This window comes from Octopus sinensis, linkage group LG29 (genome assembly GCF_006345805.1).
Source record: "Octopus sinensis linkage group LG29, ASM634580v1, whole genome shotgun sequence".
In the NCBI taxonomy this organism is placed as follows: Eukaryota; Metazoa; Mollusca; class Cephalopoda; order Octopoda; family Octopodidae; genus Octopus; species Octopus sinensis.
The window spans coordinates 7,357,456-7,377,443 of record NC_043025.1 but is presented as its reverse complement, the minus strand read 5'-3'; the positions used below and the strand labels follow the sequence as shown (position 1 = coordinate 7,377,443).

Genomic DNA, 19,988 nt, shown 5'->3' with positions numbered 1-19,988 from the left:
ATCTGGCCTTGTTTTGAATTAATCATGCATTATCTCATAGCTTTGAGGTTTCAATGATGTGATTGTTTATTTTTAGAATGACATTGTAGGGCAGGTGTGAGAGGCTGGATCTGGCCTTGTTTTGAATTAATCATGCATTATCTCATAGCTTTGAGATTTCAATGATGTGATTGTTTATCTTTAGAAGGACATTTAAACCCAGAACGTAAAGACAGACAAAATGCTACTAAGCATTTTACTTGGTGTGCCAATGATTCTGCCATGGACCTATGGCATAGTGGTTAAGAGCGTGGGCTACTGACCCCAAGATTCTGGGTTCAGTTTCAGACAGTGACTTGAATAAATAAATAATAATGATTGTTTGCCAACATAACATGACAGTCCTGGTTTAGGACGAATGTTGCTGTAACTTAGCCCTCGGAGACATCGTCTCCAGCTGGCTATTTGACACGATCTGTGTCCTTATATTATCAAACGAGGGAATCTAGCACCCCAACTCAGCTCAAAACAATATTTGTGTATCAGGATTTCCGGGTTATTTCGCTTCATCAGCACAGAATAATTGTTCGGCTAGAGGAGTCGTTGTCAAATTCCCGTTCAAAATATGTAGTTTTCAAAGTGACAACTAGTCACTGATCTATAAATTAGAAAAGTACTATTTTTAAATCTCAAATTACAGCAACATTCATCCTAAACCAGGACTGCCATGTTATGTTGGCAAAGAATTTTTACTCCAAATTACTGTTGCTGAATATCTCTCGTTGTGAGATTTAAAAATAGTAATTTTCTAATAATGATATCTGCAAAAAATACCTTAGGAATGAGAACGTCCGCTTTCCATGCTAGCATGGGTTGGACGGTTCCACTGAGGTCTGGGAAGGCAGAAGGCTGCCCCAGGCCAAGTCTGATCTGGCAGCGTTTCTACAGCTGGATGCTTTTCCTAACGCCAACCACTCCGAGAGTGTAGTGGGTGCTTTTACGTGCCACCGGCACAGGTGCCAAACAGCCACGATTGGATGGTGCTTTTTATGTACCACCAGCACGAGGGCCAGACGAGGCTGGCAATGGCCACAATCGGATGGTGCTTTTTACGTGCCACCGGCATGGAGGCCAGTCGGGGCGGCGCTGGCAACGGCCACGTTCGGATGGTTCTCTTATGTGCCACCGGCATTGGTATCACAGCTACAATTTCCATTGATGTTGATCGATTTGTAAGAATAATGAAGGTGGAATCAGAAATGGTGATGGTGGTGTGATGAGATGTCATGGGTGGGCCCTCAAAGAACAAGAAGGGGAACAGAAGTGAGAAGGGGACCGAACAACAGGGAATTTGGACGGGTTAGAAGTTTCTTTCTATTCATGCTAACATCTGTGTCTCTTTACAGAAAAGCTAAAACCAAACAGAAACCTGACAGAGGCGGGAGCACTGACGGTGCACCGGGTGACGTCAGGTCAGGATCTGACCCCAAGGGACAACAAAAGCTGAAAGAAGAGGAGGAAGAAGAAAACGAGGAGGTGGAGGAGGAAGAAGACGAGAAGGAAGAGGAAGAAAACGAGAGTGAATCTGAACATTCTGTGTGCAACAGTGATGAAGAAGATGGGGAGGAGGAAGAGTCTGATGCTGAAAAGGTAAGCTACAACGTGGTCTTGGGTTCAGTCCCACTGTGTGGCGCCTTGGGCAAATGTCTTCTATTATATATACCCTATGGCCTTGAGAATGAATTTGGTAGACGGAAACTGTGTGGAAGCCTTTCGTGTGTGTGTATCTCTTTGTGCCTGTGTTTGTGTCCCTTCTCACTGCTTGACAGCTGGTGTTCTGTCAAAATATCCAACCTCTGACAGCATGCAAAACGGACATTAAATGGTGATAATGATAATGGAGTTGATTTGTTTGACTAAAAAATTCTTCGAAAGTGATGCTCTAGCATGGTAATTGTTTAACCCTTTCGTTACCAACCCGGCTGAAACCGCCTCTGGCTCTGAGTACAAATGTCTTGTTTTCAAAAGTTCTGATTTAAAATCTTCCACCAAAAGTTAGTCACAATTTATGTTCCTAACACTAGCTGAATGATAACTAAGTTATTTTGCTAAATTCTTTGTTATATTTAAAATTAATTGAAAGAAACACAGAACATCTCAACAGAAATATGGTAAAAGGGTTAAAGTAACCATGATATTTTTAACCCTTTTGATACCAACCCAGCTGAAACCGCCCCTGGCTCTGAGTACAAATGTCTTGTTTACATAATTTTTTAATTAAGATCTTCCACCAAACCTTAGTCACAGTTTATGTTCTTAACACTAGTTTAATGATAACTAAGTTATTTCACTAAATTCTTTGTTATATTTAAAATTAATTGAAAGAAACACAGAATATCTCAACAGAAATATGGTGACAAAAGGGTTAAAGTCACCATAATATTTTTAACCCTTCCGTTACCAACCCGGCTGAAACTAGTTCTGGCTCTTTAGTATAAATGTCTTGTTTTCATAAGTTTTGAATTACAATCTTCAACCAAACCTCAGTCACAAATTATGTTCCTAACACTAGCTGAATGATAACTAAGTTATTTCCCTAAATTCTTTGTTATCATCATCATCATCATCATCATCGTTTAAAGTCCGTTCTCCATGCTAGCATGGGTTGGACGGTTCGACCGGGGTTCTGGGAAGCCAGAAGGCTGCACCAGGCTCCAGTCTAATCTGGCAATGTTTCTACAGCTGGATGCCCTTCCTAATGCCAACCACTCCGTGAGTGTAGTGGGTGCTTTTTACGTGCCACCTGCACAGGTGCCAGGCGAGGCTGTTATATTTAAAATTAATTAAAAGAAACACAGAACATCTCAAAAGAAATATGGTAACAAAAGGGTTAAAGTCACCATGATATTTTTAACTCTTTTATCACCAACCTGGTTGAAACCACCTCTGGCTCTGGGTATAAATGTCTTGTTTTCATAAGTTTTAAATTAAAATTTTCCACCAAACTTTAGTCACAATTTATGTTCCTAACACTAGCTTTAATTATAATTAAGTTATTTTACTAAATTCTTTGTAATATTTAAAATTAATTGAAAGAAACACAGAGCATCTCAACAGAAATATGGTAACAAAAGGGGTTAAAGTCACCATGATATTTTTAACCCTTCCGTTACCAACCCAGCTGAAACTAGTTCTGGCTCTTTAGTATAAATATCTTGTTTTCATAAGTTCTGAATTAAAATCTTCCACCAAACCTTAGTCACAATTTACGTTCCTAACACTAGCTTAATGATAACTAAGTTATTTTACTAAATTCTTTGTTATATTCAAAATTAATTGAAAGAAACACAGAGCATCTCAACAGAAATATGGTAACAAAAGGGTTAAGAAGAAAAATAATCAGCAGAAGCCATGAGAGAAGGAGACCTCAACGTGGTCACTCTATATGCTAGAAATAATAGCCTAAATTTCCTTCAATCCACACCCTTCCAACTGCTTCTAATGTACATCTGCCCAAATGTAGAGGTGTGTTTAACCCTTTCATGACCAACCCGGCTGAAACCACCCCTGGCTCTGTATTACAAATATCTTGTTTTCCTAAGTTTTGAATTAAAATCTTCCAGCAAACCTTAGTCACAATTTATGTTCCTAACACTAACTTAATGATAACTAAGTTATTTTACTAAATTCTTTGTTATATTTAAAGTAATTGAAAGAAACACAGAGCACCTCAACAGAAATATGGTAACGAAAGGGGTTAAAGTCACCATGATATTTTTAACCCTTTTGATACCAACCCGGCTGAAACCACCTCTGGTTCTGTAGTACAAATGTCTTGTTTTCCTAAGTTTTGAATTAAAATCTTCCACCAAACCTTAGTCACAATTTATGTTCCTAACACTAGCTTAATGATAACTAAGTTATTTTACTAAATTCTTTGTTATATTTAAAGTAATTGAAAGAAACACAGAACACCTCAACAGAAATATGGTAACGAAAGGGGTTAAAGTCACCATGATATTTTTAACCCTTTTGATACCAACCCGGCTGAAACCACATCTGGCTCTGTAATACAAATGTCTTGTTTTCATAAGTTTTGAATTAAAATCTTCCACCAAACCTTAGTCACAATTTATGTTCCTAACACTAGCTTAATGATAACTAAGTTATTTTACTAAATTCTTTGTTATATTTAAAGTAATTGAAAGAAACACAGAACACCTCAACAGAAATATGGTAACGAAAGGGGTTAAGTCACCATGATATTTTTTTAACCTTTTGATACCAACCCGGCTGAAACCACCTCTGGTTCTGTAGTACAAATGTCTTGTTTTCCTAAGTTTTGAATTAAAATCTTCCACCAAACCTTAGTCACAATTTATGTTCCTAACACTAGCTTAATGATAACTAAGTTATTTTACTAAATTCTTTGTTATATTAAATAAGTTTGAAAGAAACACAGAGCACCTCAACAGAAATATGGTAACGAAAGGGGTTAAAGTCACCATGATATTTTAAACCTTTTGATACCAACCCGGCTGAAACCACCTCTGGTTCTGTAGTACAAATGTCTTGTTTTCCTAAGTTTTGAATTAAAATCTTCCACCAAACCTTAGTCACAATTTATGTTCCTAACACTAGCTTAATGATAACTAAGTTATTTTACTAAATTCTTGTTATATTTAAAGTAATTGAAAGAAACACAGAGCACCTCAACAGAAATATGGTAACGAAAGGGGTTAAAGTCACCATGATATTTTTAACCCTTTTGATACCAACCCGGCTGAAACCACCTCTGGTTCTGTAGTACAAATGTCTTGTTTTCCTAAGTTTTGAATTAAAATCTTCCACCAAACTTAGTCACAATTTATGTTCCTAACACTATCTAATGATAACTAAGTTATTTTACTAAATTCTTTGTTATATTTAAAGTAATTGAAAGAAACACAGAGCACCTCAACAGAAATATGGTAACGAAAGGGGTTAAAGTCACCATGATATTTTTAACCCTTTTGATACCAACCCGGCTGAAACCACCTCTGGTTCTGTAGTACAAATGTCTTGTTTTCCTAAGTTTTGAATTAAAATCTTCCACCAAACCTTAGTCACAATTATGTCCTAACACTAGCTTAATGATAACTAAGTTATTTTACTAAATTCTTTGTTATATTTAAGTAATTGAAAGAAACACAGCACCTCAACAGAAATATGGTAACGAAAGGGGTTAAAGTCACCATGATATTTTTAACCCTTTTGATACCAACCCGGCTGAAACCACCTCTGGTTCTGTAGTACAAATGTCTTGTTTTCCTAAGTTTTGAATTAAAATCTTCCACCAAACCTTAGTCACAATTTATGTTCCTAACACTAGCTTAATGATAACTAAGTTATTTTACTAAATTCTTTGTTATATTTAAAGTAATTGAAAGAAACACAGAGCACCTCAACAGAAATATGGTAACGAAAGGGGTTAAAGTCACCATGATATTTTTAACCCTTTTGATACCAACCCGGCTGAAACCACCTCTGGCTCTGTAGTACAAATGTCTTGTTTTCATAAGTTTTGAATTAAATTCTTCCACCAAACCTTAGTCACAATTTATGTTCCTAACACTAGCTTAATGGTAACTAAGTTATTTTACTAAATTCTTTGTTATATTTAAAATTAATTGAAAGAAACACAGAGCATCTCAACAGAAATATGGTAACAGAAGGGTTAAGAAGAAAAATAATCAGCAGAAGCCATGAGAGAAGGAGACCTCAACGTGGTCACTCTATATGCTAGAAATAATAGCCTAAATTTCCTTCAATCCACACCCTTCCAACTGCTTCTAATGTACATCTGCCCAAATGTAGAGGTGTGTTTAACCCTTTCATGACCAACCCGGCTGAAACCACCCCTGGCTCTGTATTACAAATGTCTTGTTTTCATAAGTTTTGAATTAAAATCTTCCACCAATCCTTAGTCACAATTAATGTTACTAACACTAGCTTAATGATAACCAAGTTATTTTACTAAATTCTTTGTTATATTTAAAATTAATTGAAAGAAACACAGAGCATCTCTAAATGAATACAGTAACGAAAGGGTTAATGACAGAAAGAAGAAAAAAAAGAACTATTTAGTCCTCAACAAGCAAATATATCAATGAGGAATGCACTTGTTTGAGCTGATGTGGGTTATGTTTTCCTTAATCTTTTGGCAGACTCCTCTGGAAACATCGAAAGGATTGGGTGTAGCTGATGGAAACAAAAAGAGAAAAGTAAGGGTCACTTTTTTTTTTGTTTTTTAAATCGTGTGTGTATATCTTTATATATAAAAGTGAGGTTGTGTGCTGTCTGTCTCCTATGATTTAGATTCCTAACTACTCCCACATTTTGCGGTGCAGTTTAACCAAAACCGGGTATCTTATAGTCGTGATTCATATCGAGCCCTTCTGGGTATTAGCGCGCGTCTACGATGAGTCTACGATTTTTAAAATAATTTACCATCATTTTTTTCCATTTTAATGCATTTTTTCGCTATTATATAAGGGAGGTAACTCTCTAAAAATGTCTACGATGAGTCAACGATTTTAAAAAAATTTACCATAATTTTTTTTCCATTTTTAATGCATTTTTTTGCTATTTTTTGGCTATAACTCTCTAAAAATGCTTTATAGTTATTTCCCTTACAAACCCGAGCAACGCCGGGCGATACTGCTAGTTGTATATGTATATATATATATATATATGGGTTTATATATCCGTATGTATTTATGTGCTGTGCATTAGCTTATCTCCAACATCAAATTGAAATTGCCTGGACGGATGTGCTTCATCCCAGACATCGAAGTGGTTATAGAGTTACGTGATATGAAGCATTTTGCTCAAGAACCCAATGCACTGCCTGGTCTGGGAATTGAAATCCTGATCTCATGATTGTAAGTGGAACTCCCTAACGACTAGCCCATGCACCTTCAGCTATGTGTATATGCATATGTATATATGTGCGTATATATCTGTACATATAAATGTCTGTGTGTGTACATCCATATATATATATATCACGTCACGTGACCGACCAGACCATTAGATGTAGTTACACATCGCTGGTCACAATGCGCTTCGCATTGTTTTTAGCCTTTGAATGACGCCACCCCACTGGCTAAGCGAGCAGGCCAACAGAAGAAAGAGTCGTGAAAGAGTACAGCAGGGATCACCACCATCCCCTGCCGGGAGCCTCTTGGAGCTTTTAGGTGTTTTCGCTCAATAAACACACACAACGCCCGGTCTGGGAATCGAAACCGCGATCCTACGACAGCGAGTCCGCTGCCCTAACCACTGGGCCATTGTGCCTCCACATATATATATATATATATACACATATACACACACACACACATACATGTATATGTTTACATATAAATATATATATGTAGATCGAATGGTGCTTAATAATATTAGTGGCCAGCAAGCAATAAGGCTGTTAAATGGCTAATCAATAAATTTTATAATTATAAATGAGGGTACACGAAGTACCAGCTTGCTAGAAATAAGAGCCAAAATCCTCAACTCAGCCACCATCACACTGAAAAACATAACAGCCCAAGAGAAGTCAGGCAAGCTTAACATCTTGGTCGATGGCTGCAGAATGAGGTAATAGATATACCTGTATCATGATTTTGAATTCAGGCTTTTTCTCTTGATTCTTCTCAGCAGATCATACTAAATACCTAGGGTTAAAAATCCTAGTTGCCCGGTCTTGTCTGTTGAACACTGAACAGGCTATATATATATATACTCTTACTCTTTACTCTTTTACTTGTTTCAGTCATTTGACTGCGGCCATGCTGGAGCACCGCCTTTAGTCGAGCAACTTAACCCCAGGACTTATTCTTTGTAAGCCCAGTACTTATGCTATTGGTCTCTTTTGCCGAACCGCTAAGTTACGGGGACATAAACACACCAGCATCGGTTGTCAAGCAATGCTAGGGGGACAAACACACATACACATATATATATATACATATATACGACGGGCTTCTTTCAGTTTCCATCTACCAAATCCACTCACAAGGCTTTGGTCGGCACGAGGCTATAGTAGAAGACACTTGCCCAAGGTGCCACGCAGTGGGACTGAACCCGGAACCATGTGGTTGGTAAACAAGCTACTTACCACACAGCCACTCCTGCACCTATATATATATATATATATATATATATATATATATGGCGATTTTTTTCCTTTGTCTTCCCTTCTCGGGATCTTTCCTTTTCCTATGTTTCCGACGAAGAGCTCCACTCAAAACATTAAACCCTCCTTCTTCCCTTCTTTCCTGAGCGTCCAATAATACTATATTCGTTCCACGTCCCCACGTTGTGTTTTCTTGTTTGGATTAACTATATATATATATATATATATATATATATATACACACACACACACACACACACCATGTGCACACACATGTATATGAAAGGTTGTGGATCAGTTCCAATTTTAAGTCTTGTTTTCTTCCAGAATAATCCAGACCCGGAGAAGAATGTCGAAGACTCGGGTGATTCAAAAGACATCAAAAGGTAAAGTTTGAATTTGTTGTTTTGTAGGGTTTCACTAAATTAAACTAGCCCCTAAGTTTTCTAACACAAACGCAGCATAGACCTGTCGTTACGTTCCGAGTTCAAATTCCAGCAAGGATGACTTTTGCCTTTCATCCTTTCGGGGTTGATAAATAAAGTACCAGAGAAGCACCGGGGTTGATGTACCACCACCACCACCACCACCACTACTATCTATTTCTTTATTACCCACAAGGGGCTAAACATAGAGGGGACAGACAAAGTGATTAAGTCGATTACATCGACCCCAGTGCGTAACTGGTACTTAAATTATCGACCCCCCAGCGGAATTTGAACTCAGAAACGTAACGGCAGACAAGATACTGCTAATCATTTTGCCCAGCGCACTAACGTTTCTGCCAGCTCGCACTACTAATACTAATAATAATAATAATAATCATCATCATCATTTAGCGTCCGTTCTCCATGCTAGCATGGGTTGGACGGTTCAACTGGGGTCTGTGAAGCTGGAAGGCTTCATCAGGCCCAGTCAGATCTGGCAGTGTTTCTACGGCTGGATGCCCTTCCTAACGCCAACCACTCCGTGAGTGTAGTGGGTGCTTTTTACGTGCCACCCGCACAGGTGCCAGACGGAGCTGGCAAACGGCCACGAACGGATGGTGCTTTTACGTGTCACCGGCACGGGGGCCAGACAGAGCTGCTACAAACGGATGATAATAATAATACCACCACCACAACTACTGCCACTACCTCCACCACCATCACAACCACCACCACTAACACTACTACTACTGCGACTTCCATTATTCTAAATGTTCTCTTTGTGGAATTTTAGGCAGAAAGTATCTGAAGATGGTTCCATTGACTCTGAAGCAAAAACTGAGCAAGGTGTCCAGCAGAATGGTGTCTCTGCTAAAACGTCTGCCGCCATGAAGCCAAGAAAAGTGGTTTTTATTCCTGTCGACAGAAAACCAGAGATGCAGGTCAGTGTCCTAGTTTCTCTCTTTTATTTCTCCAATTATGTTGAACCATTTTGTGGGCCATATTGCTCGGTGTAGGTAAGGTCATGAGGTTAAGAAGTTGGCTTTCGGACCACTAGGTTTTGGGTTCAGTCCTGCTGCTTGGCACCTTGGGCAAGTGTCCTCTGCTGTAGCCCTGGGCCAACCAAAGCTTGTGTGTATGTATATACATGTATCCATGTGTGTGTTTGTGTGACTATGTATCCTTAAAGGTGGCGAGCTGGCAGAAACGTTAGCACGCCGGGCGAAATCCGTAGCTGTATTTCGTCTGTCGTTACGTTCCGAGTTCAAATTCCGCATAGGTCGACTTTGCCGTTCATCCTTTCGGGGTCAATAAAATAAGTGCCAGTTATGCACTGGGGTTGTTGTAATCGACTTAATCCGTTTGTCTCTCCTTGTTTGTCCCCTCCATGTTTAGCCCCTTGTGGGTAGTAAAGAAATATATATATCCTTGAAAAAAAAAAAAAAAAATAGATGAACATCAATGGAATCTGTATCTCTGTGGTACCAGTGCCGGTGGCACACAAGAAAACCATCCGAACGTGGCTGTAGCCAGTACCGCATCGACTGGCCTCCGTGCTGTGGGCACATAACAAACGCCATCCGATCGTGGCCGTTCGCCAGCCTCATCTGGCACCTGTCCGAAGACCCGGCAAGACTAGTCAGGCCATAGCCCGTGGCCCCTTCCTGGGACGTAGTCAGTCCACCTGTGCATACCTTCCTTCTTATGACACTTGTGAAGACCTGTTGAGGCAAGTGATAATAATAATAATAATAATCATAATCAAATCAAATCAAAATAGATGAACATCAATGGAATTTGTATCTTTGTGGTACCAATGCCGGTGGCACACAAGAATACCATCCGAACGTGGCGGTAGCCAGTACCACATCGACTGGCCTCCGTGCTGTGGGCACGTAACAAACACCATCCGATCGTGGCCGTTCGCCAGCCTCATTTGGCACCTGTGTTGGTGGCACATAAAAACACCATCCAAAGACCCGGCAAGACTAGTCAGGCCATAACCCGTGGCCCCTACCTGGGACGTAGTCAGTCCACCTGTGCATACCTTCCTTCTTATGACACTTGTGAAGACCTGTTGAGGCAAGTATGTGACACTTGTGAAGACCTGTTGAGGCAAGTGTGTGACAGTTGTGAAGACCTGTTGAGGCAAGTGAAAATCAAACCAAATCAAAATAGATGAACATCAATAGAATTTGTATCTTTGTGGTACCAGTGCCGGTGGCACACAAGAAAACCATCCGAACGTGGCCGTAGCCAGTACCGCATCGACTGGCCTCCGTGCTGTGGGCATGTAACAAACACCATCCGATCGTGGCCGTTCGCCAGCCTCATCTGGCACTTGTGTCGGTGGCACATAAAAACACCATCCGAGCGTGGCCGTCTGCCAGCCTTGTCTGGCACCTGTGTCGGTGGCACATAAAAAACACCATCCGAGCGTGGCCGTTCGCCAGCCTCGTCTGGCACCTGTGTCGGTGGCACATAAAATCACCCACTACACTCTCGGAGTGGTTGGCGTTAGGAAGGGCATCCAGCTGTAGAAACACTGCCAGATCTGACCGGCCTGGTGCAGCCTTCGGGCTCCCCAGACTCCAGTTGAACCGTCCAACCCATGCTAGCATGGAAAGCGGACGTTAAATGAGGATGATGATGATGATTTGACACCACATGATGGTCATAAGCAAGCACCATTGTTCTGGTGAGACCCATATTGGAGTACAGGATTCAAGCCTCTTCTCCTTATCTCCTCAAAGACATACATCATCTTGAAAGAGTCCAGAAGCTGGCTACCCGCATGGTTCTTGGTCTCAAGCATTTGTCCTATGAAGAAAGGCTGAAGACGCTCGACCTTTATTCTCTAGAAAAACGCCCCCGCCGTGGTGATCTCATTCTTGCTCACAACATCATAAGCGGAAAGTGTAACCTCTCAAAAGAGCTGTTCTTCACTCCTGCTCCAGAGCATCGGCTGCGGGGTCACTCCGAAAAGCTCTATCTGTGACGATTTCATCTCAATCGAAGGGGCTTTCTCCGTCCAGGTTGCGGATCCATGGAATAAGCTGCCTGACAAGATAGTGAAGATGCCGACGACCGCTCGGTTCAAAATCTCTCTTGATCAGAAATGGCCTGAACTCTTTGCATGAACACCACCCTGTACATAACTCCATGTCCCCCTACATGGCCTTGCTTTTTGCTTTTTGAGCCAAAAAATTAACTTAACTTAACTTAACAAGTGATGTTGTTTATTTCATGTCTTCCATGAAAAAATGCCTAGCTGTGGGAAATTTTACTTTGCTTGGACACAGGTGAGGGTTGGTGACAGGAAGGGTATCCAGGCATGGAATATATATGTGTGTGTGTGTGTGTGTGTGTGTAATTATTACAAGCCCCGTCACTTTTATTATTACAAGTGTTGTCTTCTTTTCTCTGGACCTTCAGGAATCCCGTCTCAAGCTGCCAATCTTAAGTGAAGAACAACAGGTGATGGAAGCAATCCATGAGAACCCTGTCGTCCTTGTAGTTGGGGACACAGGGTCAGGCAAGACCACTCAAGTACCCCAATTCTTATATGAGGCTGGCTATGCCCAGTGAGTATAATTTTAATTTTGCTGTTGTCGAATAAAGTCCCTCATCCCCAACTATCTTTCATACCATAACGGTTTTTTTCTGATACCAACCCAGCTGAAACCGGCTCTGGCTCTGAGTACAAATGTCCTGTTTTCATAAGTTTTGAATGAAATCTTCCACCAAACCTTAGTCACAATTTATGTTCCTAACACTAGCTTAATGATATTGTAGCCTTTAGACAGAATAAGAATATAAGAGAATTATTGACCTCTATATCTGACTCCAAGAAAATGAACATTGGAGTATCTACACGCTGTACCTTAAAGAACAGCCGCAAGAGTGGGTGCTTTTTACGTGCCACCTGCACTGGTGCCAGGCGAGGCTGGCATCGGCCACGGTCGGATTGGTGCATTTTACGTGCCACCTGCACGGAAGCCAGTCGAGGCGGCACTGGCTTCGGCCACGATTTGGATGGTGCTTTTTACGTGCCAAGTATATATATATATATATGGGTTCATATATCCGTATGTATTTATGTGCATTATCTTATCTCCACCATGTGCAACAACATGAGCGAAGTGAATTCCATCAGAAATCATAACAGAAATGTTATGATTTGTACAGAAGGTGGAACATGTAAAGATTCCCATTTGGTGCATGCTGCAGAATGCACGAAACACAACTTAATTTATGCTGGTTTCACAACGGAACAATTAAACAAAAGGTTTAATGGGCACAGATTTGATGTCAGGCACAATAACAGGAGTTCGATAGAACTTGCTGAACATTTTGTTTCAAGCGGCTGCAATTTTGAAAAAGACTTGGAAGTGCATATTCTCAGGAAATATTCTGAATCTGTCACACTTTCAGTACTCAAAAAGCACGAGGAGAAATATGTTTGCAGGTTATTAACATCACGCCCTGGAGGAACGCATAAAATGACAGGAGAATATCATCAAATTTAACTCTTTAGCATTCAGATTACTCTGTCAAATGTAAAGCCTGTTTAATTACATTATTTTAAATTAATTGTACAGCATCTTGTAACTCTGGGATATTGATGATGTCCCTGTTTATTTTTAGAATGACTTTGTAGGGTAAGTGTGAGAGGTCAGAGCTGGCTGGTTTGAGCATAAAACAAGAAGACAATTTTGGCCTGATATGGCCGGTTTAAACACTAAAGGGTTATACAAAGCTGTTTGATTAAATAATCTTCTTTCTCTCTCCTTTTTTTCTGTCTTTTTCTTTTCGCCTGTTATAAAATTGTAACTTAAAAACTGATGATGTCATTCCGTCACCGTTTGGATGCTAGTTCCTCTCGTTCATACTTTATGTTTAAATTTCTATAATTTTGAATTTTTATCACTTACTTTGGACGTACTGTTGAAATATCGTTCAACTGATAAGATATCTTACAATCGAATCACGCTCTTCGTCTTGATTATTATTACTTTTATTATCATCATCATTATTATTATTATTATTTCTACAGCAATGGTGGTATAATAGGAATCACTGAACCACGCCGTGTAGCAGCGATCAGCATGTCCAATCGCGTTGCCAGTGAAATGAATTTGTCTTCAGAGTAAGTAAAATACGATATGACCTTTGCTTCCACATGTGATGCAAGCCAACATTACATCGTATCTAACAAGCTGTTTAAAGTGTGTGTATGTTTGTCTAATGTGTTAATGTGTGTATGTGTGTGTCTGCTCATCTGTTCTGTTCATGTGTACGTGTGTCCCCCACTTGTCTAAAATGTGTGTGTCCAGCTGTGTAAAGCTGTGATTCTCAACTGCAAGGTCGGTGTGAGAAGCCTGATCTGTCCAGTTTAAACACTAAAGGATTAAACAATCAATTAGTTACTTGTTTTCAAAAGTTTTCAACTGAAATCTTTCACCAGACCTTAGTCACAATTTATGTTCCTAACACTAGCTTAATGATAAATAAGTTAATTTACTAAATTCTTTGTTATATTCAAAATTAATTGAAAGAAACACAGAGCATCTCAATAGAAATATGGTAACAAAAGGGTTAAGAAGAAAAATAATCAGCAGAAGCCATGAGAGAAGGAGACCTCAACGTGGTCACTCTATATGCTAGAAATAATAGCCTAAATTTCCTTCAATCCACACCCTTCCAACTGCTTCTAATGTACATCTGCCCAAATGTAGAGGTGTGTTTAACCCTTTCATGACCAACCCGGCTGAAACCACCCCTGGCTCTGTATTACAAATATCTTGTTTTCCTAAGTTTTGAATTAAAATCTTCCACCAAACCTTAGTCACAATTAATGTTACTAACACTAACTTAATGATAACTAAGTTATTTTACTAAATTCTTTGTTATATTTAAAATTAATTGAAAGAAACACAGAGCATCTCAACAGAAATATGGTAACAGAAGGGTTAAAGTCACCATGATATTTTTAACCCTTTCGATACCAACCTGGCTGAAACCACCTCTGGCTCTGTAGTACAAATGTCTTGTTTTCATAAGTTTGGAATTAAAATCTTCCACCAAACCTTAGTCACAATTTATGTTTCTAACACTAGCTTAATGAATACTAAGTTATTTTACTAAATTCTTTGTTATATTTAAAGTAATTGAAAGAAACACAGAGCATCTCAACAGAAATATGGTAACAAAAGGGTTATTGTAGTTTACAGGGAGATTCAGCATAACATAAAATGTGACACAGGGCTGGCCCTTTGAAAAAGAAGTACTACTCATTTTCGCCAGTTGAGTGGACTGGAGCAACGTGAAATAAAGTGTCTTGCTCAAGGACACAACACGTCACTGGGAATTGAACTCATGTCTTTATGATCATGAGCCGAATGCCCCTAACCAATCAGCCATACACATGCAAGCACACATGTCTGGTTCTTCAAAGGTAAATGATAATGAGGGTTCTAGTTGATCCAATCAATGGAACAGCCTGCTCGTGGAATTAAGTTAAGTTAGGTAAGTTAATTTTTTGGCTCAAAAAGCAAAAAGCAAGGCCAGGGTGGTGTTCATGTAAAGAGTTCAGGCCGCTTGTGGTCAAGGGAGACTTTGAACCGAGCGGTCGTCGGCATCTTCACCATCTCGTCCGGCAGCTTATTCCACGGATCCGCAACCCGGACGGAGAAAGCTCCTCTCCTTCGATTGAGATGAAATCGTCGCAGGTAGAGCTTTTCGGAGTGACCCCGCAGCCGATGCTCTGGGGCAGGAGTGAAGAACAGCTCTTTCGAGAGGTTACACTTTCCGTTAATGATGTTGTGAGCAAGAATGAGATCACCACGGCTGAGTCGTTTTTCTAGAGAATAAAGGTCGAGCGTCTTCAGCCTTTCTTCATAAGACAAATGCTTGAGACCAAAAACCATGCGGGTAGCCAGAGTACTCCACAGACACTTGTACCCTTAACGTAGTTCCCAGGGTGATTCGGTGCGATACAGAGTGTGACAAGGATGGACCTTGTGAATTACAGGTACTTCTTGTTTTTGCCAGCTGTAGCAATGTGAAATAAAGTGTCTTGCTCAAGGACACAACATTCCATTAGGTATTGAACTCACGACCTTACAATTGTGAACTGAACACTCTAACCATTACGCCACATGCCTTCACACGATGTATGAGTATATGTATGTAACAAGTCGGCGAGCTGGCAGAACCGTTGGCACGCCGGGCGGAATGCTTAGTGGTATTTCGTCTGCCGTTACGTTCTGAGTTCAAATTCTGCCGAGGTTGACTTTGCCTTTCATCCTTTCAGGGTTGATTAAATAAGTACCAGTTACATGCTGGGGTCTATATAATCGACTTAATCCGTTTCTCTGTTCTTGTTTGTCGCCTTTGTGTTTAGCCCCTTGTGGGTAGTAAAGAAATAGGTATTTCGTCTGCCGTTACATTGAGTTCAAATTCCGCCGAGTTTCACTTTACCATTCATCCTATCGGATGATTAAATAAGTACCAGTTGCTTGCATACTGGGGTCGATATAATCGACTTAATCCGTTTGTCCCCTCTATGTTTAGCCCCTTGTGGGTAATAAAGAATAGGTACTTCGTCCGTCTTCACGTTCTGAGTTCAAATTCCACATACCAGTTACGCACTGGTGTCGATATAATCGGCTTAATCCGTTTGTCTGTCCTTGTTTGTCCCCTCTGTGTTTAGCCCCTTGTGGGTAGTAAAGAAATGAGTATATGTATGTAAGTGTGTTTATTCTCTGTTATGCAGGGTGGTCTCCTATCAGATCAGGTACGAAGGGAACACAACACCCAAGACAAAGCTGAAGTTTATGACTGATGGTGTTCTATTCAAGGAGATTCAGCAGGTAAGGGGCCGGTTTTTGTTACCATACTAGCACCATCTCCATCACTATCATTGTCAGCATCTTTTTTTTTTTTTTTTTTTTATTTGTTTAAGTCATTTGACTGCGGCCATGCTGGAGCACCGCCTTTAATCGAGCAAATCGACCCCGGGACTTATTCCTTTGTAAGCCCAGAAATTCCTCAAGGCAATGCCCCAGCATGGCCAAAGTCTAATGACTGAAACAAGAATGAAAAAAAAATAAGTATCATATTTGACAGAGTAATCTCTCTCTTTTACTCTTTTACTTGTTTCAGTCATTTGACTGCGGCCATGCTGGAGCACCACCTTTTATTGAGCAACTCGACCCCGGGACTTATTCTTTTTGTAAGCCCTGTACTTATTCTATCGGTCTCTTATGCCGAACCGCTAAGTGACGGGGATATAAACACACCAGCATCGGTTGTCAAGCAATGCTAGGGGGACAAACACAGACACACAAAACACACACTTGCATATATATATATATATATATATATATATATATAATATACTATATATATATATATATATTATATATTATATATATTATATATATATACATATATACATATATACGACGGGCTTCTTTCAGTTTCCGTCTACCAAATCCACTCACAAGGCTTTGGTCGGCCCGAGGCTGTAGTAGAAGACACTTGCCCAAGGTGGTATGCAGTGGGACTGATCGGATGGTGCTTTTTATGTGCCACCGGCACAGAAGCCAGTCGGGGCGGCGCTGGCAATGGCCACGTTCGGATGGCTCTCTTATGTGCCACCGGCACTGGTATCACAGCTACAATTTCCATTCATGTTGATCGATTACTATTATTATTATTATGCAATTTCTTTTCCAGGACTTCCTGCTGTCCAAGTACAGTGTTATTATTTTGGATGAAGCCCACGAACGTACAGTTTATACAGACATACTCATTGGGCTCCTATCTAGGGTTGTCCCTGTCAGACAGAAGGTAAGGGCCCAGCGCTATGCTGCCATACTTAATAATAATCATATTGTTACTATATTTCTGCAGAAATACAATGCCTTTGTTTCAATCATCATCATCATCATCGTTTAGCGTCCGCTTTCCATGCTAGCATGGGTTGGACGGGTCAACTGGGGTCTGTGAAGCTGGAAGGCTTCGTCAGGCCCAGTCAGATCTGGCAGTGTTTCTACGGCTGGATGCCCTTCCTAACGCCAACCACTCCGCGAGTGTAGTGGGTGTTTTTTACGTGCCACCTGCACAGGTGCCAGACAGAGCTGGCGAACGGCCATGAACGGATGGTGCTTTTACGTGTCACCGGCACGGAAGCCAGGCGATGCTGGCAACGGACACGAACGGATGGTGCTTTTACGTGCCACCGACATGGGGCCATACAGAGCTGGCAACCGGCCACGAACGGGAATCAAGTTTGATAATAACGAAGAACTAATTAACACAAGTTCGTTGTTAATTAAGCTGATGTTTGAAATGTGATCTGGAATTTTGATAAAATGTTTTGATTTTGATCACTTTAACCTTTTTGTTACCATTTTTCTTTTAAAATAATAATAATAAGCGCAGGAGTGGCTGTGTGGTAAGTAGCTTGCTAACCAACCACATGGTTCCGGGTTCAGTCCCACTGCGTGGCACCTTGGGCAAGTGTCTTCTGCAATAGCCCCGGGCCGACCAATGCCTTGTGAGTGGATTTGGTAGACGGAAACTGAAAGAAGCCTGTCGTATATATATATATATATGTATTTATATGTATGTCTGTGTTTGTCCCCCTAGCATTGCTTGACAACCGATGCTGGTGTGTTTACGTCCCCGTCACTTAGCGGTTCGGCAAAAAGAGACCGATAGAATAAGTACTAAAAAGTGGTGCTCCAGCATGGCCGCAGTCAAATGACTGAAACAAGTAAAAGAGTAAAGAGTAAGAGGAGTGGCTGTGTGGTAAGTAGCTTGCTAACCAACCACATGGTTCCGGGTTCAGTCCCACTGCGTGGCACCTTGGGCAAGTGTCTTCTGCTATAGCCCTGGGCCGACCAATGCCTTGTGAGTGGATTTGGTAGACAGAAACTGAAAGAAGCCTGTCGTATATATGTATATATATATATATATGTATATATATATGTATGTGTGTGTGTGTGTGTTTGTCCCCCTAGCATTGCTTCACAACCCGTGACTTAGCAGTTCAGCAAAAGAGACCGATAGAATAAGTACTGGGCTTACAAAGAATAAGTCCCGGGGTCGATTTGCTCGACTAAAGGCGGTGCTCCAGCATGGCCGCAGTCAAATGACTGAAACAAGTAAAAGAGTAAAAGAGTAATAATAATAATGAAATTATTGGATACAGAAATCCATTAGGGGCAGGTAATTAGTGAACAAATAATAAACCTTGTGGGTCGGCAAGGTCGAGTATTCTCCCTTTGATCAGTCCAGTTTTGCAAGTCCATTCTGAGCTGCAGTGACGAATGCTGTCCTCCCTGCTCTGCTCTCTCTATCATTCCTATCCTCCCTCCCTCCCTCCCTCAATGTTCCCATGTACTCACTAGTCTCTGCCTCCCGCTACCTACTCGCGTTCCCTTGGCAACGTCCTGCCACTTATATCGTAGCCTCCCTCTACCTCGACGCTATTCCTCTGGCAGTCGCTGCCTTATATATCTCTCTCTCTCTCTTCCTTTACTCTATCACCCTTTCTATGTTCTGCCCTGCCCCCTCCCTCCACTTCACCACCATCGCTCTCTTGCCCTCTTTAGCACTCCTGCTTTCTTTTCCTCTCTCTCCCTTCCTCACTCTCTCTCTCTCTCTATCTTCCTCACTCTTCCTCTCTCTCTCCTTCTTTCTCTTGCTCCTCCCTCTGGTTCGCTTACCATGCATCTCCTCTACAGCTACACACCTGTTTCAGTCCTCATTCCAGATCGGTCTCTCTCTCTCTCTCTCCCCTCGCCATCTTCTCTCTCTCTTCCTCTGTCTTTCCCCCTCTCTCTCTCGCCCTCTCCCCTCTCCGCTTTTTTCTCCCTCACTCTCTTTCCATATCTTCTCTCGCTCTCCCTCTCTGCCTTTCCCCTCTCCCTCTCTCTGCCTCACCCCTCACTCTATCCCTCTCATTCACTCTTACTCCCACTCGCTTCCCCCCTTCTCTCTCCCTCTTACTCCCACTCGCTTCCCCCCTTCTCTCTCCCTCTTACTCCCACTCGCTTCCCCCCTTCTCTCTCCCTCTTACTCCCACTCGCTTCCCCCCTTCTCTCTCCCTCTTACTCCCACTCGCTTCCCCCCTCTCTCACTTCCACTCTATCTCTCTGGCTGAGTAACCTTGTACTTTCTCTACAGCAACAGGTGTTAGGAAAGGCATCCAGCCGTAAAAACCTTGCCAAAACAGACACAGAATGCCGGTGCAGTCTTCTGCCTTGCCAGCTACTATCAAACTGATGCCGGCAGTTTGTTCCATGCTTCAGTACCTCTTAGCGTGGAAAATTGTTTCCGAAAGTCATGGAAGGAGCTGTGCTGTTTTCTGACTTTGTAAACATGTCCACGGG

General features: G+C 41.2%; 1 protein-coding gene across 1 annotated transcript in view; it reads left to right on the top strand.

Moving 5' to 3' along the window:
* LOC115226109 (probable ATP-dependent RNA helicase DHX37) overlaps positions 1 to 19,988 on the top strand; it is an 81,587-nt gene that overhangs the window by 4,746 nt on the left and 56,853 nt on the right. Inside the window, exons 4-11 of the mRNA XM_029797093.2 lie at positions 1,386 to 1,629; positions 6,186 to 6,242; positions 8,483 to 8,541; positions 9,377 to 9,524; positions 12,019 to 12,167; positions 13,640 to 13,732; positions 16,361 to 16,457; positions 17,326 to 17,439. Coding sequence (XP_029652953.1) covers positions 1,386 to 1,629; positions 6,186 to 6,242; positions 8,483 to 8,541; positions 9,377 to 9,524; positions 12,019 to 12,167; positions 13,640 to 13,732; positions 16,361 to 16,457; positions 17,326 to 17,439 — 961 coding nt within the window. The remainder of the gene's footprint in view (positions 1 to 1,385; positions 1,630 to 6,185; positions 6,243 to 8,482; positions 8,542 to 9,376; positions 9,525 to 12,018; positions 12,168 to 13,639; positions 13,733 to 16,360; positions 16,458 to 17,325; positions 17,440 to 19,988) is intronic.